The sequence below is a fragment of the Helianthus annuus genome, chromosome 4 (assembly GCF_002127325.2).
Source record: "Helianthus annuus cultivar XRQ/B chromosome 4, HanXRQr2.0-SUNRISE, whole genome shotgun sequence".
NCBI lineage: Eukaryota > Viridiplantae > Streptophyta > Magnoliopsida > Asterales > Asteraceae > Helianthus > Helianthus annuus.
In genome coordinates, this window is record NC_035436.2 from 57,806,048 (window position 1) to 57,832,195 (window position 26,148).

General features: G+C 37.1%; 1 protein-coding gene and 1 non-coding gene across 2 annotated transcripts; both read left to right on the forward strand.

Moving 5' to 3' along the window:
- The first annotated feature begins 3,413 nt into the window (after positions 1-3,413).
- Positions 3,414-3,519, forward strand: LOC118491859. Its single transcript, XR_004892304.1, has one exon. It is a non-coding gene; the product is annotated as a small nucleolar RNA R71 (small nucleolar RNA).
- Positions 3,520-10,866: 7,347 nt separating this feature from the next.
- LOC110933532 lies at positions 10,867-12,727 on the forward strand. The gene is made up of 3 exons (XM_022176750.1): positions 10,867-11,263; positions 11,339-12,559; positions 12,666-12,727. The coding sequence occupies exons 1-3, from the start codon at positions 10,867-10,869 to the stop codon at positions 12,725-12,727; spliced, it is 1,680 nt and encodes a 559-aa protein (XP_022032442.1).
- Positions 12,728-26,148: the final 13,421 nt, after the last annotated feature.

Genomic DNA, 26,148 nt, shown 5'->3' on the forward strand with positions numbered 1-26,148 from the left:
GGATAGTAATTACACACAAAAATAAGGTAATTACATCCCGACCAGAGATGAACTTTTACTATAAAAAATGAGTAAAAGATCATAATATATTTTAAAAAAAAAACATCTGGTTTTTATTTTAAAGGAAAACACCTTAACAAAAATCAAAGGAAGTTTTGAAAATAATCAAAAGGATCCGACAATTTTCCAGTAAATTCATGATCATATTATTCTCAAGTTATTTTGACCATTGTTTGGGTCATTTTCTTGTCAATTGATTGTAAATTCCTTTTAAGCACCATCACTGAAGATGCTATTGTTACCATAACAATTCCTGTATTGATGAATGCACACAGTTGCAAAATGACCACTGATGACCTGACTAGATCCTCAAGAGTGTTTTATGCTTATACTCTTTTGCTTTTGATTTCAAAAGTTTTTGAGATAGCTACACTTTGAGATTTGTTCTTTTTTTTCTTTTTCCCTTTTTACCCTTTTTATTCATATGTTCAGAAATACTCACTAGGAGATTATATTTTGAACATACTTTGTCCATAATCACTTTGAAGCAATGTTTTGAGAGATCTGACCATATTTGATCATGTTTTATTACAGATCTCACATTTACCTACGATTAGGACAGTTTTGACACCTTATTTTCTCAATGTGTTTTGGACAAAGTTGATTTGGTCCTTTTGAAGGTACTCAACTTGCCTTTGAGCACATGAGAGATTTTGCCTAAAGTTTTATTTCCCCCTTTTCTATGTCAGCAGTATTCTAGTGTTTTGGATGAACACAAGTTTTGCTGAACTGAGGTACATACTTTAGTGTTTATTAAAAACAACACAAATATCGAAACAACAATTGAAATCAATTTTGAAAACATCGAACGATCCCATAATTTATCAGATATTTTACAGATCTGAAAACTATAAGTGACATATGCATGAAAACACTTGTTGTGTGAGATTTGTGTGTCATATGACATCTTGGTTGATTTACAGAGTTTTTGAATAACTATTTTGACCATGATTCACTCGTTACTCTGTTTTTCAACTGAATACAACCAATCCTTTAGTATCAATAACTTTTGAGCTGAACTGTTATGTCAAATTGATTGTTAGATCGAATTTGACTGTCCAGGCTCTGATACCAATTGTTGGGATCTGGGGCCATCATGATTGTGTTTGTTTGCATAAAACGAATAAGTGCCGCGGAAATGAGTAGCAAACTTTGTAAACATAATCAAAGGAAAGTATAGATTGATAAACAATTGCTTTTCATTGAGTCAAAAGATTTACAATAGAAAGCAAATGATTACAGCAAGCTTACAATCTAAACTCCCCCTCAGCCTGACACACCAGAGTTGGTTGCACAAGATGAAAGGATTGAATTGAGGAGGTGAACTCACTCAAAACAAATAAATATAACAGTACAGAATACTGTCATATTTATAGGCAAACCAAACTACTGATGAGCTTCAGCTGACGTCACCATGATAGTGACATCTAACGACCTAACAAACTATAAACACTGTTCTATACAAACTACTGACATGTAACATCTGATAAGTAGTAAAAAGCAAAACTAAGGAAAACTACTGCTTCACGTTCCACTATTGTAGCCTGAGCACAGATGTTGAATCTTCAGTGCATTCTTCAAAGGTGATCAGTCTTTGAGAGAGCAGTGCTTGAGTCTTCAGCAGTACTTAGGAAACAGCAGTAGATAGAGCATCAGTGTTTGTCTTCAGCAGTCGTTGGATAATCATCAGAGTTTGGTTAATCAGTCGTTGTAGTTGAGCAGCACTTAAGATCCATCAGCTGTTAGATAACCACTGTCAAGGGGAGAGTTTAGAGTAAACTTCTGCTTATTGTGAATCCAATTTTGTGATCAGGTTTTGGCTTTACATTATCTGTTCCTCTGATAGGGTTCAATCCCAACACCGTGCCACCCCCATTTATGGTGGCTCAAAGAATCGGTTACTGCCACTTCCATCACTACATTGTGCCATTGAGCAAAATGCATCCGTCTCGTTTCGACTCGGTGGGTAATCAAATACACTCCTGCTTATACCCATATGTTTTTCTTCACGGTCCGGTGGGTGCTTTTTACTCATTCTTTGAAACACATTTTTCATACAATCACTAGACTCACCACCCTTCCCCTCAATGGACTCATAACTAATCACTCTAGTTTGAACATCAAAGGATAACTTACGCTTCTTTTCGGTCATGGTAATAATCCCGTCTCTACAATTAATTTGAGCATTTGCTGTGTATAGAAACGGTCGACCTAAAATTACCCTTTGTTGTGCTACCATTTTGGTATAAGCATAGTCTAGAACTAGAAAATCCACCAGATATTCAAACTCTCCCAGCTGAATCTTAACATTCCTAACCATTCCCCATGGACGCCTCCAACTTTCATCCGCCAAGCTAACCATGGTGTCTATATCTTCAAGCGGACCAAAGTCGTACATATCATATAGATCGCCTGGTAACACACTCATGCTTGCCCCGTAGTCCAACAATGCGTGAGGGATTTATAATTTTCCCACACGGATAGGCACGACTGGTGCTCCATGCTCTTTATCATTCTCACCATTGGCATCCTTTTTCAAACCTGCATTTATTTGACTCGAAGAGGTTAGACATTTTTCCTTAAATTCGGTACCAGGAACGGTGCTTACCACATTGATGTTAACACTTTTAATGTTTTTGGGATTTATCACCGTGTCACTTGGTAGCTGGCCTTTTGCTTTCTTCAAAATTGCCACTTCACTCGCAAGTTGACCCATTTGAGTAGTCAAAGTTTGAATAGCTTTATCACGGGCCTCGTCCTTTTGCATCCGAACTTCATCACGTTGATTCATTCGTTGCATTTCTACTTGCATCGCCTTCAACATCTCCATTACTTCGTTTCCACCCGAAGAGCTTTGACCCGTTTGATATTGCCTTTGAAATCCTTGGTTTCCTTGGAAATTCGGGTTAACTTGATTTGAAGGGTTCCCATACCGAAAGTTTGGGTGGTTTCTTAAACCGGGGTGGTAAGTATTAGAATTCGTATTGTTGTAATTTCTACCACCCCCTCCTTGACCTTGCACAGCATGAACCTCTTCGTATTGCCCATCACCTCCTTGGCAATTTTCAGCCGCATGACCTATTTCATTGCAAATAGCACAAACATCATAAATTTGATTAGAAGTTTGTACATTACCATCATCAACCGCATGCACTTGTGTTCGGGTAATAGCCGGTCGTGCTCTCCTTGATGCTTGAGCTTTTCTCTTTGATGTAATGGCCATTTGCTCCAAGAACTCCCAATCGTCATGCTTATAGTTTGTGCCAAAAGTCCCATTTGTGATGGACATTAAATCATGCGCATCTTCGGCACACAACCCCTCATGGAAAGCATTCATCAACTCCCAAAGTTCAATTCCATGATGTGGGCAATTTTTGATCATCATATTAAAGCGCTCAAAGGCTTCATGAAACATTTCGCCTTGTTGTTGTTGGAAACTCCTCAACCCCTTCCTAGCATCATTGGTCTTTTGGGCGGTGTAAAACTCATCTAGGAAAATTTGTTGCATTTCTGCCCAAGTGTAAATAGATGCTGAAGGCAAAGTGTAGAACCACTTCTTTGCCTTATCCTCCAAAGAAAATTGAAACAAGACCAACTTTACATCATCAGCCGAAAAACCTTGACTCCCAAGAGTGTTGCAAATTGAGTCGTATGCTTCCAAATGGAAATAAGGCTCCTCCGTTGCTAGCCCCTTATATTTCGGCAAACTTTGTAAAGAATTTGTTCTTACTTCAAAAGTTCTTCCTTGGTTGTTGTGAGGAATAACCACCGGTGAAGGATTGTGAGTAATCACCGGCCTAAAATGCGCTTCAATACCCCTTGCATGTTCTCTAAGATGCCTTCTTGGTACACCAAACCGACCCCTTGGACGCATAGGACCCATTGGTCTAGGCCTATGCCCTTGTGGTGCCAATGGTTGTTGAAATTGTTGTTGCGGCATCGGTGGGTGTTGAATTGGCCTTTGAAGTTGAGGTTGTACATTCTGTGGACGAACTTGTTGCAATGGTATAGGACGTTGCAATTGTGGCCCTTGTGGCCTTGGCCTAACGTGTTGTGGTATGAGTTGTTGTTGTTGTTGCACTCCACCAACACTTGGCATTCCCTGAAATTGACCTTGCACATAACCAAAGTCTCCTTGGTCTCCATCACCCCCAAAAGCATACCCATCTTCATCAAAACCCTCAAATTCCTCATATCCCTCATCATAACCATCTCCTTGAATTCCCGAAGATTGCCCAAATGGAAGAGTTGAGTACTGAAAACCCGACTGGTTTGATGGTCGAAACGATGAGGCGTGGACAATGGTCGAGTTTGGTGCTATGGTATAGTTTGAATATGATGGACCCACACCCGGGAAGAAATGGGATAATGGTGGAATAGTAGTAGCAGGGTTAAAAGTAATGGTTGGTTCTTCTTGAGTGGTAATGGGTTGTGTGGTATTAGTTGGTGTGACATTTTGAAGTACGGTAGGTTCGGTGGTAGTGATTGGAAGGGTGGTATTTGGTGAAGGTTGAGTGGTTGTTGGTATAAATGGTGGAGCAGGTTCACCCGTAGTGGGTGGTGGTGGTGGTGGATCCATGTATCGAAGTGGTGTAATAGGTCTAGTTGGTGTTGTTGGTGAACCGCTTAACTTGTTTTCCCTTAGCAAAATTCTGTTTGCTCGCAAAGTTCGTTCGATTTCCGGATCAAATGCTAATGGTGAAAGCTTGTGAGAGCTTCTAGTACGCATGCACCTGTAAATACCTGCACACTAACACACCCAGCGTAAACCAGAAAAATAACAAACTTAAAAAGATCAAAAATAACACACGTTGCGCACTACTCCCCGGCAGCGGTGCCAAAATTTGACGTGATGTCGTGGTCACAATCAAATTTAATCCAAATACTACTAAATAGTTAGCGGTAAGTGGGTATCGAACACAGGGAGTTTGTGGAATATGTGTTATTTGAAGTGTTTATCTAAGTTAACTAAAATTAAACTAAATGCAAGTAAAGTAAATTTCAAGAGTTGATTTGATTGGATTGGTTTTAAAACTAAATTTAACTAATTGAATTGCAAAAGAAAAGTTTTTGGTTGTAAGCAAATTAGAGACAAATGACCATCCTAGATTTCCGATTTGTTTCGACATTCATATTATCATTTCACTAGAAAGAACTACATAGACATAGCTCATGTGTGATTACTTGCAGTGATGAAAGGGAACTAAGTACTCAGATTCCTAGAACGTGAGGTTGTTACCCGATGATCAATCAACCCTTACCCAAGCCTAACTATACCCATGATATCTCGATTGCCAACGGCACCAAGAACGTATGGTTTCTAATTAGTTCAACATAAGAATCAACAAGTTACTAACAAACAATCACACATCATAACAACAAATCATAAAGATAAAGATTGTTATTCTAGAAATTAGAAAAATCAAACATGAAATGTCTCAACCAAACCTTCAATCCAGGACAATCATCAAGTGTTTAGCCACTCATGGCTTGAAGCAACATCATAACAAAAGTTCTATTGTTCATAAAGATCAAAGCACAAAAACTAATGATTAAACAAGTGTTCTTCAAGCCCAAGTCTCCAAAAGTTGCTCCCAATTCGTTCCCAAGACAAGTGGTAACCGAAATCATATGATGAGCCACCATAAAAACCCATGAAATGACAATTTAATGCATAAGTTACAAAATTGGATCAGTCGGTGGCGTAACCTACGGCAGAGGGCCGTAGGTTACGGCGGGCAGCTTTCCCTTACGGCAGGTGGCTTCTGTCTTACGGCGAAGGCTTTTTGCAAAGGTTGGGGCCGTAACCTACGGCCAAGTGCCATAGGTTACGGCGCTGAGTGTTAGTTTTTCCTTGTTTCCTTCATTTAATTCACCATTTCTTCAATCCCAACACCGCCAACTTCTAGTATCCATCCAAGCTCCATAAAACCCGCATTTTAAGCTCTTTAACACCTGTAACATCAGACATCTTGTGATTACCAAATTCAAGCTATTAACCGGATAAAGTATGGTATTTCAGTCTATTTAAAGGCTTTAAGGGTTGTCCTACGGACCACCCGTCAAGTACTATTCCCTCCGTTACCATGAAATGGCATTTTTCCCAGTTAAGGGCGAGGTTAGTTTCCTCACATCGGGATAGCATTCGTTCGAGGTTATCGAGGCATTGGTCATATGAATCTCCAAAGATAGAAAAGTCGTCCATGAAGACTTCCATAGTTTTTTCTATCATATCATGGAAAATGGCCACCATGCAACGTTGGAGTGTTGCAGGTGCATTACATAGACCAAACGGCATGCGTCGATAAGCAAAAGTTCCGTAGGGGCATGTGAAAGTCGTCTTTTCTTGGTCTTCAGGTGCTATTGGAATTTGAAAGTAACCTGAAAAACCATCCAAGAAACAGTAAAATTTATGCCCGGATAGTGGTTCTAACATTTGATCAATGAAGGGCAAAGGAAAGTGGTCTTTCCTTGTTGCTTCATTTAATCGTCTATAGTCTATACAAACGCTCCATCCTGTGACGGTTCTTGTTGGTATTAATTCATTCTTTCCATTAGTTATTATCGTCATACCTCCTTTCTTTGGGACTACTTGGACGGGACTTACCCATGGACTATCGGAGATAGGATAAATTAGTCCGGCATCAAGTAGTTTGATGACCTCATTTTTAACCACTTCTTGCACATTGGGATTTACTCTACGTTGTGGTTGTATTACCGTTTTGTAGTCATCATTCATCAAAATTTTGTGCGTGCACATGGAAGGGTTTATTCCTTTAATATCTACAAGCTTTCAAGCGATCGCATTTTTGTGTTTTTTTAAGACGATTAATTAATTTTTCTTTTTATACACTACTTAATTTAGACGAAATAATTACAGGTAATTTACCATCTTTGTCTAGAAAAGCATATTCCAAACCTTTCGGAAGTTCCTTGAGCTCAATGGGTGGGTCTTTAGGAGACTCCTTATTTCATGGCTCATTTAGATCAAGAACTTTAAAGGTTTGTTCTATGGCGACCTCTTCTTCAACAAAGTGGTCATCTTCTTCACTTGTATCGGGTGGCTCATCTTCATCTTCAATTAGGGGGTCATTATTGCCAAAAGGATATTTCATTGAACGCTCAAGATCTATGCTCCTTTTGAATGCCCCTAACTGAAGAGGTAAATTATTAAACTTCCGGTTTTTCAAAGCTTCATGAGTTTTTACAAAAGGTCGTCCCAACACTAGAGGAGCGTCATCGAGGATGACAAAGTCGGTTGGGATTATCATTTGATTTGTCTGGACCAAGACATCCTCCACTACACCAATTGATTTTATTACTTTCCGATTAGATAGAAAAATGGGCATTTGAAGTGGAGCAAAATCACTAATACTTAATTTTTCGAAAATGTAATTAGGCATTATGTTAACACAAAGATCTTTATCAATGGTGACATTACTAATAAATGAATTTTGGAAAAAAACATGGAACCGGTGTAATGTTAATTTCAAAAGGATCTTCTTTTATTAGCGAAGTTTGATCATTAGTTAACTTAACACTTACCATTTCTTCAATTTTAGTGTTAGTGTTTAACTCTTTTAAAAATTTAGCATGAGTTGGTACTAAACAATGATTTTCGAAAGAAGGTGACAAGAGATTAATTTCTTCAAAATTAGACTCTTCTTGAATTTTAGCGTTATCGGCCTCACATTTTTCGTTGTCTAACTCATGAGTCGGTTTTTCACTTATTTGTTCTTCCATTTTTAACTCTTCAACTATCGTTTCTTTATTTAATTCTTCTCTTGCGCGGGACTCCTCTTCCCTTGCGCGAGATTCTTTTATGCAACGTTCGATAGTTTTAAGTTTTTCTATTATCCTATCGGCTATTTCGGTGATAGAGTAGAGATCGGGATCCTCATGGCTTGAATCCGGTTGTTCGATCCTTGGTTCCTCATAGTACCCATATGAAGTAGATGGTTCATACCATTGTTCTTCATTGTAAGTATATGATGGATAAGGGTCGAAATTTTGTTCTTCATAGTACTCATAGAGGTGGGTTGTTCACTCCATGGTTCCTCATAATAAGTGTATGAAGGTGGTGGTTCATATCTTGACTCCTCAAAGTATGAGTATGAAGGCTCATACCTTGGTTCATCAAAGTATGAGTATGAGGGAGTAGGTTCATACCTTTGGTCTTCATAGGATGTGTATGAAGTCGATGGCTCGTACCTGGGCTCCTCATAATAGTTGTATGAAGTGGACGGTTGAAATAAGTTACAATATTGTACCGATTGCGGGTTACCACAATTAGTGCAATATTCTCTCATGTAATCATCCTCCTCATAGGTGTAGTTGTAGCCTTCTGAGTATTGATCCATAAGAATCACTCAACAGACCACAACTGAGTCTCGGGACCAGAAACCAGAAAATAAAGACGGAAACAGAGGCTGGGCACGGCCCCGTGTTTAGTGGACACGGCCCCATGTTCAGGGACTGTATCTGGGCGTTTTAATTAAAGTTACTGGTCTTGCTGAACACGGGGGCGTGTTCAATGGACACGGCCCCGTGTTAAGACTCTGTATCTGGGTATCTAACTAAAAGTATGCAGCACGGGGGTGTGTTCAGTGAGCATGGCCCCGTGTTTAGGCTACTGTAAATGCAAACTAAACTAAAATGCAGAAAAATGTGCGCGCGTTTTAAAAAGGTTTTGAAAAACTGATTAGGCCGTCGATTTTAAGCTTTCTTAAAATCCTTGTGTCCTCGGCAACGGCGCCAAAAACTTGATGCGTGCTAGTGTGTATATGTTTTAGGTATATATTTTAAGCCCTTTTTACACTTTTTAGCCAAGTTTTAAATTTATAAAACACGATATTTACTAACACTACACACACATATGGGCAAGTGCACCCATCGTGGACGTAGTATAGTGTTGGTAAGATACCGAGGTCGTCCAAGGACACAAGAGCTTTTAGTACCGGTTTATCCTCAACGTCTAAACAAATCAAAATGTTAGAAAAGATTTTAAAACTAAGAAAATAAAGCTAACTAAATGCTGAAAAATAAAAATAAAAATAAAACAGATAGACAAGATGAATCACTTGGATCCGACTCGTGTATAGTGTAACCTTTGATTATTTTCGCACTTTTGCACTTGTTTAAGAGATTACCTTAGTTATTGTAGTAGGCCCCTCTTTTGAAGGTGACGTTACCCTCAACCCAGTAGTTTGAGTCAGCAAGGATACAATCCTAAAGGGTCGGATTATTGAAAGATAATTAATTAAGTTATTAATGCAAATTATGGTAGGCCACTCTTTTGAAGGTGACGTTACCCTCGACTAAGTGGTCTGAGTCAGCAGGGATACAGTCCTAAATAGCCGGGTTATAGTATTAATAGTAGTTTAACTTATGAGGGGGTCAAAGAGTTTGGATCCCTGCCATCCAATACCTTTGGGTATTGAAGGAGATCCTACTAAATTTGACCCAGGTCCCTTGCAAGACCTCTAAACGCTGAACAAGGGCAAGACTCTTACCAAACCTTCCCTTAACCCCCGACCAGGTAGCCAACATACCTCCATATAGACCGTGGAGATATGAATGGTGAAAATCTTTTATTTTATATAGACAGTAAAATAATGTCAAGACACCACGACAAACGATAAGGAAGAATCACCTTCAACATAAGAAACTAGTTATTAAAGTCATTAATACAAAACCAAATAAAAAGTGCAAAAGATTAAAAATAAATGGTATTACACTAGACACTTGTCTTCACCAAGTGATGTAAGAGGCTTAGGTAAACATGGCCTTTGGTTGTCAAGAACTCTTACGATCAATCTTGGATCCCGAGACGACTCACACACTCTATGATGGACAATGGATGATGGTGGTGGATGATGGTGTTATGATGGTGGTGGGTGGTGGGTGAGGTGTGAGAGAGGTGGTGTGTCAAGGGATGAGTTGAAATGGCTCCAAGCACTCCTATTTATAGGCTGAACAGAAGCCTGGGCACGGCCCCGTGTCCGTCTGACACTCTCTCTCTTCATTAATTGTAATTTGCAATTACATTAAATGCGCCTGCAGTACTCTGACCACGCCCCCATGTCCGCTGGGCACGGCCCCGTGGTGGACAATAGAAGCTTCTATTAGTTTGTCTTTTCTGCTGCTTCTTGGGCACGGCCCCATGCTCGCTGAGCACGGGGCGTGTTCAGTCTTCTGCTTTCTTTGTTTTGCTTGGGAGGATGCTGTCGAGGGGTCGGGCAATCCACTTTTGTCCCTTTTCTTGTATTTATGTTAGATTTTGCTGTTTTTTTGCTTCTTTTGTTAATTTCAGCTCATTTAATCCTGAAAAACAAAAGGAAGACAAAAGCACACTTTTTCCAACATTAGTACTAAAAAAGGGTTAGTTTTATGCCACAATTGATATAATTTATATGTTGCATTTTGCGCGTATCAAGGGACAAGGATGGTCGAATGTATAACTTACCAACATGTGGCGAGGTTGCTGCTCTAATTGTTGGAGATGTTGAAAACGCAATTGAGAACAGAGATATTGTTGTTGAAACTAAATCAGGGACTCTTAAATGAATAAGTGAATTACATCCTTCTTACCTTGCTCTACAATACCTAATTCTCTTCCCATATGGAGATGATGGTTACAGAGTTGACATCCCTCATAGAGGTGTCATAGATGTAACCAACAAGAAGCGTCCAGATTGTACGATGAGAGAGTTCTTTTCGTATCGTATTCAAGATAGACTAAACCAATTTTCGCTGATTCTAAATTCAAGGAGACTTTTCCAACAATTTTTGGTTGATGCTTATACGATGATTGAGAGCGAGAGACTTAACTACATACGTTTTCAACAAAAAAATCTAAGATCTGATACCTATGAAAGTCTCCGGAAATTGAGAAATAATGGTCAGCAAGATATATCTAATGTTGGTACACCTCTTATATTGCCTTCTTCGTTTACCGGTGGAGCTAGATATATGATGCAAAACTATTTAGATGCGATGGCTTTATGTAAATGGTTCGGTTATCCTGATTTTTTTATAACCATTACATGCAATCCCAAGTGGCCAGAGGTAAAACGGTTTCTTAAAGACACCACTCTGAATCCAGAAGATAGGCCTGATATCCTATCAAGGTTACTTAAAGTGAAGATGGATGCAATTTGTAAAGATTTAAAGGAATGTCATATGTTGGGAAAAGCAACAGCAAGTATGTGATGCAATCTTTTTTTTTAAATAAATTTTTTACATTTTCATTTATTGTTTTTAAATAATTTTTATGCAGTTATTTATACAATTGAGTTTCAAAAACGTGGCTTGCCTCATGCGCATTTGTGCTTATTCATGGAACCAGAAGCTAAACTTCCCACTGTTGACCAAGTTGATCCGTTCATATGTGCCGAAATTCCAAACAGAGATGATGACCCAGAGTTGTATATGCTTGTGAAGGATTTTATGATTCATGGACCGTGTGGTAATGCTAATATGAACTGCCCATGTATGGTTGATAAACAGTGTTCAAAAGGTTTTCCAAAAAGATTTCAAGATACTACGACAATTGACGCCAATGGTTTCCCATTATACAGAAGGAGAGATGATGGAGCAACAGTTGTCAAAAACCGGATCGAGTTAGATAATAGAAGTGTTGTACCATACAACAAAAAGTTATTGAAAAAGTATCAGGCACATATAAACGTTGAGTGGTGCAACCAAGCTGGGTCAATTAAGTATTTGTTTAAGTATATCAACAAAGGTCCTGATAGAGCAACAGTTGTTGTTTTGCATAGCGATAATCAGAATGAACAACATGAAAAAGATGAGATTAAAGAGTATTATGACTGTCGGTATATCTCAGCATGTGAGGCATCATGGACGATATTTAGTTACGATGTAAATTACAGATATCCTTCTGTTATCAGGCTTCCATTCCATCTTCCAGGTCTACAACCGGTTGTCTTTGGACCAGACGAAGACATCAATTCTGTTCTTAGCAGGCCATCTGTCAAGTGTTCTACGTTTCTGTCTTGGATGGAACGGAACAAAGACCCTGATGACCATTTGGCGCGTACACTAACTTATGTTCAGTTTCCAACTTGGTATGTATGGAAGATTGAAAACCGTTGTTGGCAACCTCGGAAGAAAGGTAACTCAATTGGCAGAATTCATAATGTTGCTCCCTCTCTTGGAGAAGCTTATTTTTTAAGAATCTTGCTCAATAAAGTAAAAGGACCTAAGTCATATGACGATATGAAAACTGTTAATGGTCATGTACATGATACATTTAGAGATGCGTGTTTTGCACTTGGTCTTTTAGATGATGACAAAGAGTACATCGAAGCAATTAAAGAAGCAAACGAAACAACAACAGCTTCTTATGTACGAAATTTATTTGGCATGATACTATTGTCCAATACTATGTCCAGACCGGAGATCGTATGGGAAAGCATGTGGAAATACATGACAGATGATTTCATCTACAGATATAGTAAATTACATCGTGTTGAAGGTACATTATGAAACTTTAGAAAAGCCATTTTGCTTTTTCAGTTTTTTTCATACATGGTTTAAATAAAATTTCATACTCATTGTATCTGTATTTGAACATGTAACAGGTTTATCAATTCCAGACGACGAACTTAAAAATTACGCTTTGTTGGAAATTGAAAGTTTTTAGGTATGAATAGCCCATCGCTACGGAACTTCTCAACAATGCCTTTTCCAGATTTTTCTTCGTTATCTGATCTCGACAATCGTTTGATTAACAAGGAGCATACTTACGACGTATTAATTCTCGCAGAGGAATATCTTAATCTGTTTAATATATTAACTGATGAACAAAGGTCGGTGTTTGAAGAGATAATGAAATCTGTTGATGGTAACACTGGAGGGATGTTTTTTGTTTACGGATATGGTGGCACCGGGAAAACCTTTTTATGGAAGACGTTGTCTGTGGCACTTCGATCAAAAAGAGAAATTGTATTAAATGTTGCTTCGAGTGGAATTGCATCGCTGTTATTGACAGGCGGCAGGACCGCACACTCCAGATTTCGTATTCCTTTGAATCTTAATGAGGATTCGGTATGTCATATAAAAGCAGATAGTGATGTCGCTAAATTGTTGCATCAGACCAAACTTATTATATGGGATGAAGCACCTATGGTCCATAAACATGCGTTTGAAGCCTTGGACCGGACAATGAATGACATTTTCAATTTCGACACCTCAAGAAATTCTGAAATCTCATTTGGTGGTAAGGTTATTGTTTTTGGTGGAGATTTTAGACAAGTACTTCCCGTTGTTCGAAATGGTGGAAGACAAGAGACAGTGAACGCATAATTAAGTTCATCTTATTTGTGGAGTAAATGTAAGGTGCTAACGTTGTCAAGGAATATGAGGTTAACCGTTGGAAGATCTCCATCCGAGATTGAGGAAATAAATAGTTTTGCTAAGTGGCTTTTGGATATAGGAGAGGGAAATGTTGGTGGTCCTAATGACGGAGAAGCGACAATTGAAGTGCCATCTAATCTTATAATTAATGATACTTCCGATCCCATTTCCAGCCTGATCGAATTTGTTTATCCTTCAATTCTCGAGAACTTTGGCAGTCCTAATTATTTTAGTGATAGGGCTATACTTGCACCAAAGAATGAGGTTGTTAACGAGATTAACGATAGGCTGTTAGCGTTGTTTCCTGGTGAAGAAAGAGAGTATCTAAGCTCTGACCGTCTTTGTGCAAGTGAAAATGTTAGTTTAATACAAGAAAGATTATACACACCGGATGTTCTCAATGGTCTTAAAGTTTCAGGCTTACCAAATCACAGGTTAGTGCTAAAAGTTGGTGTGCCAGTCATGTTGTTACGTAACATTGACCAAAAAAATGGTTTGTGTAATGGGACAAGGTTGAAGATTACAAAGTTGTATAACCGTGTAATAGAGGCTGAAATAATATCTGGAGCTAATATTGGTACTCGAACCTATATTCCCAGAATTAGTTTAGTACCTTCAGACAAGAAGATTCCCTTTTCATTTCAAAGAAGGCAATTTCTGGATGTTGTTTGCTTTGCCATGACTATCAATAAAAGCCAAGGCCAATCACTTTCTAGAGTTGGTCTGTACCTGAGACAACCGGTTTTCACGCATGGTCAGTTGTATGTCGCGTTATCGAGAGTTAAAACAAGAGACGGTGTTAAACTGCTAATACTGGACAAAGATGGGAAGCCTACAAATAAAACAACTAATGTTGTGTATAACGAAGTCTTCAATGACTTATGATTTTTCATTAATACTTAATATGTATATTTTAAACATGATTATTTACTGAGTGTTAACTTTTATAATAAAGAATTTGAAAATAATAACATTTTTTGCCATTTGTTGTCTTATTACTCCTGTTATTTCCAATACTTGTAACAACTTATATATATATATATATATATATATATATATATATATATATATATATATATATATATATATATATATATATATATATATATATATATATATCGTGAAAACCTTACTTCCGGTTTAGTCTTTCATAACTTCATCTTCATCCTCACATCCCTTTATTCTTTTGAAATCCATTTAAAAAAAACCACGCTTACAGTTCCCCTCTTTCCTATTTTTTCTTCCAAAAATTATCATTGCATTTCTCCAATCTATACATAATCACATCAGTCATTCCAAAATTACGAAGATCAGTGTTTTAAAAATATTTAAAATGATGAAATTTTGTGATTTTCATACCGTCATTCATCCTTACTCTCTAAATCGGTTATCTTTCTACCATCGCCTTCATCATCTTCGCACTTTTCTTCGTCGTTTTTGGCTCAGGTAACTTTGTTAATGCTTCGATTTGTATTTTTTTGAAGCTATGATTGTTGATTTAGTAACTGATTTTAAGTTATTTCCGGTTAATTGTATGAACCCTAACCTCTTTGCTACTTGATTTTTTAGGTGATAATGTTTATTGTAACTTTGTATTCATTTATTGTAGTTGTTTTAGTCAATTTTTGGAACCGATTGCTATCATTATGTTTTTGCATGTCCATTATTAAAACCGAAATATTCGCCATTAATTTCTGTTGATATGCTCATCTTTACTGTTATTTTTGTTTAAATTGTTGTATTCTTATGATAATGTTTTTTTCCGGGTGATTTTTTGAAAGTGTTTTTTATATTGAAAGACTTAATTGTTGTGTTCTTGAACAATAATTGAACCATAACATGTATCTTTCTATTTTTCTATACCTGGTGTTATAAAAGTTTTGTTCATGATGTTTTTTTCCCAATTAGGATAATATATTTGTATACTCTGCATTTGGTTGTATTGGTTGAATTTTATTACCTGTTTTTGCAACCACTTAAGTCTTTTAACATTTGTCAGTGAATCTGTTAAAAGTATACTTTACGATTACTTGACGTTTTTAACATTCTATTAGATAAGTTAGTGTTACGTCTATTAGAATAAAGGAACTTTTACTATACAAAAGAGGCTGCAATGCTTTAATAAATTTGCAATTTTTGGAATACTGTTAAAGATCCTACCTTTATATCATTTGTTGTGCTTTTTATTTTAGTTGGTGGTTAATTTATAACCTTATTCTATTTATATTAATGTTCTTTATAAATATCTTTACAGATATGGATCGTGGTTTTTTTGTTTACATCGAGGACAGGAAATTAGAAGAACAGGTAATACGTTTGTTTATAACGTGTTATATATTATTATATTGTTAAGTAACAACCTAACTTTTAAGAAATGTGTAATTAGCATTTTATCGTGTTTTTATTATTTAATCATTTAATGATGTTTGCAGCCTTTACCAGCTTGGTATAACAAGCTAAATGACTTAGATGGATATCCCGTTGGAACTGTTTTGTTAATCACTGATGATAAAGCAATATTTGATGTTAAAATCAAGGAGTCTACGGACGGTTATTGTGTGTCAAACGTTGGTCTAACTCTTATAAATGTTCTTGAAGTAGACAATGGAGACTATGTTGTATTTGAACTTATGGATGCATTGACGTTTAGAATAACTCATTTTAAGAGTTATCCACACCCGGTTCAAGGTTCAAAGTTCCACATTGTTATATCAAACCCCGAGAGCCGGAATATGGTATGTTTTAAACAGTTTTTTTATGTTCAGTAAAGATTTACATTTTGTACTTATTCAATGTTTTTTTAATCAATTGCAGTGGTAACCGAGAGACTTCATGCAAGAGCATTTCAACGGTGATAATCTGTTTGACAATTTTGTTATTGTTTTGACAAAAACCACACGTGGACTGTTAGTATGAGAAGACTCTGGGATATCAACCATTTCTTTGTTGATTTTACTCAAGTTTCCAATGATCTATGTTTAATAACTGGCGATGTTATTGTTTTTGAGTTGGTTGATGATTATGTCTTTACGATTAAACTGTTCCGTACTAATGGTCTTCAGTCGCTTAGTCTCGACCTTGCCGTACCAGTGGTGGAATCCATTAAGAAGGAGGTGCAAAATTTTGTTTTAGACCGAGGATTTTATATTGTTATTGCGGACTCCTCAAAAACCGAACAGGTAATGGTTTTTTAATGAACTAGTATTTTTTAATCTGTCCAGCATATGAGCATCAACTAATGTAATCCCTGTTTGTAATTTACAGTCTCTTCCTTTATGGTATAATAAGTTTGACAACTTGAAGGGGTATCCGATTGGTCCTGTAGTTATCACAAATGAAGAGGGCAATGAGTGGACTGTTTTGGTGAAATCTACTGCCACTGGGTATTGTTTCTCGAATGGTTGGTCTGCTATGGTTCGCGATGTTGGTCTGGAGGATAAAGATGTTATTGTTTTCCATGTTGTTGATGCTCATATGCTAAAGTTCACTCATTTTAAGGCTGATTGTCTTTCCTGTGTTAAGAACAAGTTTTTTGTAGAGATGTTATTTCCCGAGAACGCTAACTTGGTAATTTATACTTTACTACTTAGGATGAAGAACCAACTGACCTTTTTATTGATGATTGCATTTATTCTTTATTTAGTGGTTGCCGAAAGAGTTTATGAATAGGTATTTCAAAACGGACACATTGGACGATAACTTTTCAATTCGTTTTGGAAGTACATACATGTGGAGTGTCAAAGTGAATAGGCTATGGGGATCCAACTACTTCATTCAAGATTTCTCACAAATCACCAAAGATCTTCATCTCATATCAGGTGATGTAATCTTTTTTGAGTTGGTTGCGAGACGTATTTTCAACATTCTGCTTTTCCGTCCTAATGGAATACAGTCTGTTTTTCCTGAGTTTGCGAATAGTGTTGGTGTTGAAGAAGAGGAAGACACAGAACAAATGGATGTTAGTGAAGATTACATATTAGACGGGGAAAATCAAGACATGGAAGATGACATTGTAGACGTTGTACATCATGTGCCAGTCATTGAAGCTGATCCTGTCTTGGAACCAGGCTTTGTTGACGTTCCACAGATTCCGGCCGTTTTTTTTTTGGGAATTGGGGAGTCCCCGATAAACTTTTATTAATGATAAAACCAAAATTACAAACTACGTGCATTTGTTAAGCAAAGGCGACTCGCCAAAGCAACAAACCACAAAAAAGAAAAGAACATACATTTGAAAAACAACCAAATAGAGACTAAGATTTGGAGTCTATCTTCATAAATTGTGTTGTTTCACCGGTATCCGACTCCACCTCAGCTTCATCACCATCCACTTTTGTCAAACTATCAAAATATTTTCTCAAACTTTCGGACCATGAACTATACTCTTCCATCTTTGGGCGGGTGTTAGATTCCACAAATTTTTTAACCATCTCGATCTCATGTTCCCATATCCCAAGGTCCGTATCAAAGCATTCCGCTTCATCGCGCAACGTTCCAAAACTGTTTTTTGCGTTTACTATTTGGCTCGGCCCATGTTCAAACACAACGTATACGAACTAACATGGTGTCTATCTTTTTGTTTTGTAAGTTTTTCATACTTTAAATGCTTTATTTTAATATTATGTAACGCTTTCAAGGTTGTTATTTTTTTTAAATTTGTTTATTTTTTCGGACTTTAATGCAGCGGATCCCAAAGGAATTTGCAGCAAATGTAGATTTCTCTGTCCTTGATGACATGGTCGTTCAAACTGAAGACGGTTTTTCAATGACACTCGAGATCCGGCAGGAAACGGCACGTGGGATACCTCGGTATGCTTTCAGAGGATGGCGGAACTTCATGCTGCAAGCTGGGTTGGAAAATGGAGCTGAGTTTTTGCTGCGATATTATAGGGATCAAAACACGTTGCGAATTCTTAATCCGGACCACTAAGCGATGTATGTATTAAAAGATGTCGTCAGAAGTAAACATATAATATCGTTACCAATGCTATCCTATGTGCGGTAACAATTTTGGAACAATTATTACTATATATGTTTTGTTTACCAAAATTTAATGTGTAACGAACATTATGTTGATGTACTTTTGGGACGTGCTAAAGTGTCTCCAAATATTAGGTTTAACAATCAAAGTTTAACGGTTCTACGTTTAAATAATTTTATGTGTTTAGTGGGTGTAAAGCCACCCGCGAAGCTCACGGGGTCTTAGGCTAGTACACTATAATAGTATAACAATGTAACAATATATTGGAAAATCATAATTTTTATCAAATCAATAATCCTAAATCAGAACATCACATTATGCCTATAAACCTATCGAACGAATACAAACGAGTAATATTTATGTCCGTTCGTTTAACTTTTACCGAACAAACAATTGTAAATAATCAACTAAAGGAACAAAGTTTGCTTGTTCGTGTTCACTCGTTATGGAAACGAACGTATCGTTTATGTTTGTTCGTTAACAAAATAAACGTAATGGTTCATGAATGTAAGTGGGCACAATAAAAGAAAAACGAACTAACACGATTGAACATATATGAATAAACATCTACAAACATAATCGAGTGAACACTAATTAAAAGCAAACATGAATATCAATTTATTGCACCTGATATCTAATATCACTAGGCTAAATTGTAATTGGTTGTAAAGCTATACTAAATTTTAATGGACCTAAATATTTGAATAGATATACAAACTAATAGACTTCAATAAACGTAACAAATAACATAAATGAACATAATGGACTTCCGTAAACGTTAATGAACATAAATAACATAAATGAACAAATATTTATGGACATAAGTGAACGAACAAAATATATGTTCATGTTCATTGGGTTAATTAAATGAACAAAAGGGTTGTTCGTGCTTGTTTTGTTTATTAAATAAACGAACATAAATAAACTTCTTGTTCCATGGTTCACTAGAGATTCAGTTTATTTTTTATTAAATAAACGAACATAATAAACTTCTTGTTCCATGGTCCACTAAAGATCGAATTCATTTTTAAGTAGGTAGTTAGCATATGTACCAAGCGTACGGTGAGGTGTGCGCATTCACAGTGGCCTTTTAAGAAGTTATGCAACTAATATACCGACTAATTCATTACTTGTGGTCTAATGGTAGAGAGACTTGTGGGCATTCACAATGGCCTTTTAAGAGCTTATGCAACTAATATACCGACTAATTCATTACTTGTGGTCTAATGGTAGAGAGACTTGGGTTTTTCAATAGAGATCCAAGTTCAATCTCTATTTGTGTCACTTTGGTGAATTAGGTAATGATGGATAGAGCCCAGCCTCCTTATAGAGGTGCCAAGCTCTATCCTGAGCCCACCCAGGTTTTCGTCCCACCGCGTGTTATGCCAAAAAGTTTTGCTCTTGTGGCGGCACAACGACTGTTAGGTGGCAGCCGACGGTATGGTTTCCCAGGGGAACGCCCATGCCAAACTCTAAAGCCAGCGTGTGCCCGGTTAACATAGCATAGTCTGGACAGAGTGGGGTAATGGGACTCTCCAATTTGGGGAGTGCGATAGCATAATACAAGAAAGATTTGTTGTTTATTATTTTACATAAACTTAATCTTTTTACACTTTATTAAGTTATCGGCTATTCATTAAATTCTAAAAAATCAGTTTGTGTTGTAAAACAATGGTCTATTAGCAATCCATATACAACTATACTAAACATGAGATAACAAGACTATAGAGAATAAGTGAATAGGAATTCTATTTCATTGAGATATCAACATGCAATACAAAGAACTCTATATATAGTGTTCTTACATTAATACAAAGGACATAAAGAGATGGTGGTTACATATGTGGAGAGTCACCACATTATGGTGCATTCATAACACTCCCCCTTGACTATCCACATGATGAAATATAATAGTCTACTATTCTTTTAATACGCTAGGTGATGCTGCCTCGTTAAAAACCTTGCTAGGAAAACCCAGTGGGATAAAACCATAGCTAAGGAAAAAAGAGTGCAGCGCGTATTTTCTCCCCCTGATACTTTTGGATCAGATATGTTGCCTCATTAAAAACCTTACTAAGAAAACCCAATGGGAAAAACTTAGTCAAGGGAAAAATAGTGCACTACGCATTATAAGTAATTAACAACATGATTTATGATGATGTTAAATTAGTACTTCGGGACCTATAAGATAAACTGATACTACTGGATCAGTTATGTTATCTCGTTAAAAACCTTACCAAGAAAACCCAATGGGAAAAACTTAGTGAAGGGAAAAAGAGTGCAACATTTGAGAGTAGAACTGTAATCTTACCAATACAACTAGCAAGAACGTAATATCAGATGTCATCTTGTTTGCAAGATACGCCAATGCTCTGATCGCAATTAAGTATGGTACTTCTTGACTAAGTAGTTCAACATCCCTTTCTTGGGGTTGATAAGAATATTTTTCTATGTCAAGCGATCAGACAATCGTTCATGTACTCAACAAATGAGCTTTTTCTATATAACATCTTCTAGATGTAGTCAGTTTGATGAGCAAAAATAGTACATATATACTCGAACTACAGGTCGAGAATAACTACACTTTGTAAAGGTCATTCAAAATTTTCCTCTTTAGTTTGAGAGTTCCCTCTCGATGATGTTTACATTATCACTGTAAGAGTGAAATCTTGTTAAATAGATGTAGCTCATTTTATCAAAATTATACCTCTCTTTTCAGAGTATAGTCGACTGTACCACATACGAGTAGTTTCCTTTAAGATTCATATATATAACACCTATGGGGTTATTGTTTCATAATGCTTTGAGCATTTTTAATCCTTCAGGGGGTTTTCATACAGATGTCATTTGCGATTGTCTCGTACATGTATACGGTGATGACATCCATAAGTTGTTTTATCTGAATTCATTCTGAGATTGCGAGGCCGCTTAAACATTTAAAGATTATCGCATCCACTACAGGGGTATACGTTTCCTCGTAATCAACTGCTGGGATTTGGGAAAAATCTTTATGTTAAAATGCGTGCCTTACATCGCAAAAACTTATTATTTACGTTTCCTTTTATTTAAAGACACCCATTTATAACCTACTGGTTTAACGTCTATGGGTGTTCGAACTGCTGGTTCGAAAACGTTTAGTTTGTCGAGCAAATTTAGTTCAACGTTAAGTCATGTAGCCATTTTGGCTATTTGTGTGCGTACACTCTTGCACACTTTCTATATACGTAATCTTTTTTTTCATCGATTACATCTATTGCTATAGCATAATCAGATATATCATTTTACACGTGTTTCATTATGGTTCCATATTGTACTTATTTTGTACATAATTCATCGCGATCTCATATTTGTTTGGTACTAGAGTTTCTTTTAGAACTCCATTAGCCTCTTTTGGGGTTTTGACAACAACCTTCTTTAAGGTTTAGTATGCAACCACTTCTGGGGTTTTGTATGTAACCACTTATGGTGTTTTATGTGCCACCTCTTTTGGGGTTACACCAACTGCGCTACTCTGCTCTTTTTGTGTTTTGTGGGTTTTATCTTTTTGGAACCGATTTATCTCTCACAATTTATTAATATGATAATCATTTTGTGAGTACTTCCATTCGAGCAGATAAGTTTAAGCTGGTATATGTGACTTTGTCACCTTATTTGTGTTAGTGAATGCATCTTGTATTTCATTTGTTATTATCTGCAAATGCACGCTCTTTCTTTTGGACTTCAGATTTGCATTGACCACTTCAGGGGTCGATATATAATATGATGCATTTTTTATGTTACCAGTCTTTCATTTTCTTGTCTCCCCCTAAGACTGGGAATACGATGTACATATCCCATTTTATATGTTATGGTGGTGCTATTGGTACATAGGCTGCACAACAAAATATATATAAAAAAATGGAAACTTGGTTCTCTTCAGGAGACCAGTTGTAATGGGGAGTATTTGTGATAAGCAGTTGGTTTTGAATTGATATAATCAATCGACGAATTCCGTCTCGACTTTGTATGCCTCTCACTATATTTCACATTGTGCCCAACAATGGTCCCTACAATTGGGTTGTCAAAGAACCGTGTTAAACCATGTAAAAAAAACGACGTTCCATAGTGTTGGGCATATGCTACATACGGGTAGCTAAAAACTCACATGTAACCATGTATGAATGCCACAATCCACACAACTGTATATTTTAATAGTCCCATATAAGAGGGATTGTTTGTAGGAGTTTATTGTTTGGAAGGGCATAAAAAAATTATTTGCCACAAAAAAAAAACTAACTAGACATATGATAAGGCATTTTGGGAGCAATGTTTTTGTTGGTGCACTTACGTCTGCTGACTAAGTCTTCTATCGAGTCTTGAAGTTGAACAGATCAGACATGACACGGAAACCTAGAAATACATGTTTGTATAGGGTTCGCTTATCAGTCACTAGGTTAGGTCCACTTTTGTGTCATGTTTAGGTTAGGATCGCTTATGTGTACATTGCTAGGCCCGCTTTTGTGTCACGTTGTAGGACCGCTTATACGTACATGTACGTATAAGCGGACCAGCATGTCTATAAATAGGTCCGTAGGAGCGATTAAAAACACATAGTTGAAGGTGTTTGTTCCGGTATGCTGCCGAAGTGCTGTCAAATCTTGTAATCGCGTTCGATATCAATAATACAGCAAGTTTAAAGTGAATTCAGCTTGAATAGCACCGGATTATTAGTTTCCGCCTCTTAATTCGGATACGAACTTCTCTGAACGACTCAAACAGGGCCGAGAACGATCCTACAATTGGTATCAGAGCTCAGGAGGAGGAGTTCTTGCCATTTTAGCTGCATTTCTTCTGATTTTCTACACTTTCTTCATGTTTTTCAAAAATTTTCACGGTAAAACAAGGTCAAAATTGCACAATACGCTCGGAATCATGAACTAACAAACCCTTGAAGTTTTCAGACCTAAAATCGACCTAGAAAGTTGATTTTTAGGGGGTTCGCTTATACGGTTTCGTACAAAAAGTGACGTCATCAATCAGGTCCGCTCCAAAATACCTGTCTGGTTCGCTCCAAGGAACATTTTTGGGTTAGGTTCGCTCGAAAATTCAGCTTGGACCGCTTTTAGTGACAATTTGACTGGTCCGCTCATTAGTCAACTCATCGGTTCGCTCGAAAGACAGTTCGCTCGAAGGGTTTAGTGGTTTGGTCCGCTTATCTGAACAAATCAACTGGTCCGCTTATCTGTTCACCCGGTTCGTTCATACAACAGTTGGTCTGGTTCGCTTAAACGGCATTTATTTTGGTTCGCTCATCTGATCAGTGTTTAGAGATCCGCTTTTGAGACGCTTTACTTATTTGAACAGTTTGACTAATTTTGAAAATTGTAAATGATGGATACTGAATTTTATAACGCTTTTGCAACCCCTACCTCGATTACTCAGAGTGCTTTGATTGAAAATGAAACCGGAACATCTCAGAAACCACCGAAACTCATGGATATTGACGATTATAACGTGTGGTCTGAACGTTTTGGCAATTGGGTCGAAGCTTATCATCTTGATGCGTGGGAACACACCGAAGAGCCATATGTCAAACCTACAAAGAATGATGTTGTGAATGGTACTCCATTAACACTTAGAGAGATGAGTACAACTGATAAAAAGAAATATCGCGATGAAAAGCTTATGGTGAGTCTGCTTCAGCAAGCTATAAAAGAAATATCTTGATACTGCTTCAACATGACGGAACTGCATATTCAATGTGGACAGAATTGGAAGCAAAGTTTACGGGAAGTGATGATATATTAAAGAACAAAATGTCTCTCATGAAGAAAGAATTTGATTTGTTTCGGGGATTGAAAAATGAAAACACCAAGCAAATTATTGATAGATATTGTAACTTGGTGAGAAATATGACAAAGTTAGGTATTAAGAAAGATACTGATGAGTTAATTGAAAAACTTGCAGATGCGCTTCCATATGAAACATGGGGAACATTTTTGATGATGCTGAAGGCCAACAAAGCAGAATATAAAAAGATGAAGCTAGGAGACTTCATAAAGCATTTGGAAGCTCAAGAGATGGAGCAGAGAAAGATCGCTAGGATGAAGAACTACGATGGAGAACAAGATATCAGTTTGTACTACAAGCATGGTGTTACTGATTCAACAAAGTTTTCTCCTAAGATCGAAACTGCTTACAGTGTTAAAGATTCTCATGAGAAGAAGGCATCTCAAGGATCAAGCAACAGCACAAGATTTTCATCTTTCGATCCTAACATCTCTGTAACAAAGAATGGTAGAAAACTTCAGTGTAACATTGTATTAAGCTTTGAAAATGATCAAGACTACACTGAAGAGATTGCTAAAAATCAAATGTCTTTGTTAGGGATGATTTTAGAGTCTTATAGTTGTTTTGTTGCAGGGAAGATTGGAAATCCAATGCTCACGAAAGAGGATTACGATCAAATTGATGCTGAGGAAATGGAATTGATGGATATAAAATGGTGTATGGCGAGTGTGATGAGACGTGCTGAAAAGTTTAAACAAATTACAGGCCGTGATGATTTTCGTGATGCAAACGTTTCAGCTTTGGGTTTTGATAAATCCAAAGTTACGTGTTTTCGTTGTAGGGAGAAGGGGCATTTCAAGCGGGAGTGCAAAAACCGTGAAGCTACCGGAGCCCAGAATCCTTTCGGAAACAACGACTATCACAAGAAGGCCATTTATCATCAAATCACACCACCAGCACAGCAGCAGGCACAAACAGCTCATGGGAGAGATGTGATGGATAATTCGAAAAGAGCATGTGTTGTTAGTCAGGGAAAATATGATAATTTTACCTGGGAAAAGTATCTTCCGAAAGACAGCAAAGTGTGTTTGGCTGAACAAGATGATGAGAAGTTGGTTGAAGGCTTTACTTGGGATGATTTTTGTCCAGATCAAAATCTTATGGCCAAAGAGATGACCAAAAATACTTCTCATGCTTTCTTTGCTAATGCTTATGATTTGAAATGTGCAGAAAGGTGCAGAAAAGTCATGGAAGCTGCTGAAGAAAAACGAAGAAGGAACAGAGAAGAAGCAGAAGAGGAAGAGAGATTGAAGGAAGAAGCGAAAGCTGAGAAAAGAAGAAGAGCTGAGTTTTTACAACCGAGCATAAATGTCAAAGAAGTTCCAGAATATGAAGTGAAGATTGATGCAGAACGAGTTGAAGTTTCTGAAAAGTGTTTAAACTGTGATTCGCTGATTAAGCAGAACAATGAGCTGCTGCATAATATTCACAAATTGAAAGAATCGTATGATACAATGAACAGGGAAATCAACAAATATACTGATTCTGATGGTGAACAAGCTGAAGCTATGAATACTTTGAAGACAGCTTATCTGAGACAGCTTGATACGGCGAACTATAACATAAAGAAATGTGCAGATCTCGAGCTGGAATTGGCAACACAAAAGATAGAAACTGAGAAAGTCAAGAAATTATTAGACAGTTACTCATGTTCTACTTTTGTGGTTGACAGGATTTATCCGGTGGTGAAAGATTTAAAAACGTTCAAAGAAGAGGAGACATCGGATGAAGAAAAGTGTGTGACAAATGTTGAAGAAAAATTGAAAGCTTCTGGTAAGAAACCGAGTGTATCCTACAATAGATGTCCGCCCCCGGTCGAAAATGGATATTCACCTCGAAAACCAAATTCAGAAAGAGTCAATAAAGCGATCAATTTGAAATGGGAGTCTGGGTCGTCG

Coding starts and splice junctions, on each gene's coding strand:
- LOC110933532 (XM_022176750.1), top strand. CDS start 10,867: ATGATTGAGAGCGAGAGACTTAACTACATACGTTTTCAACAAAAAAAT. Junction 11,264..11,338: donor GTTGGGAAAAGCAACAGCAA/GTATGTGATGCA, acceptor ATTTTTATGCAG/TTATTTATACAATTGAGTTT. Junction 12,560..12,665: donor TAAATTACATCGTGTTGAAG/GTACATTATGAA, acceptor AACATGTAACAG/GTTTATCAATTCCAGACGAC.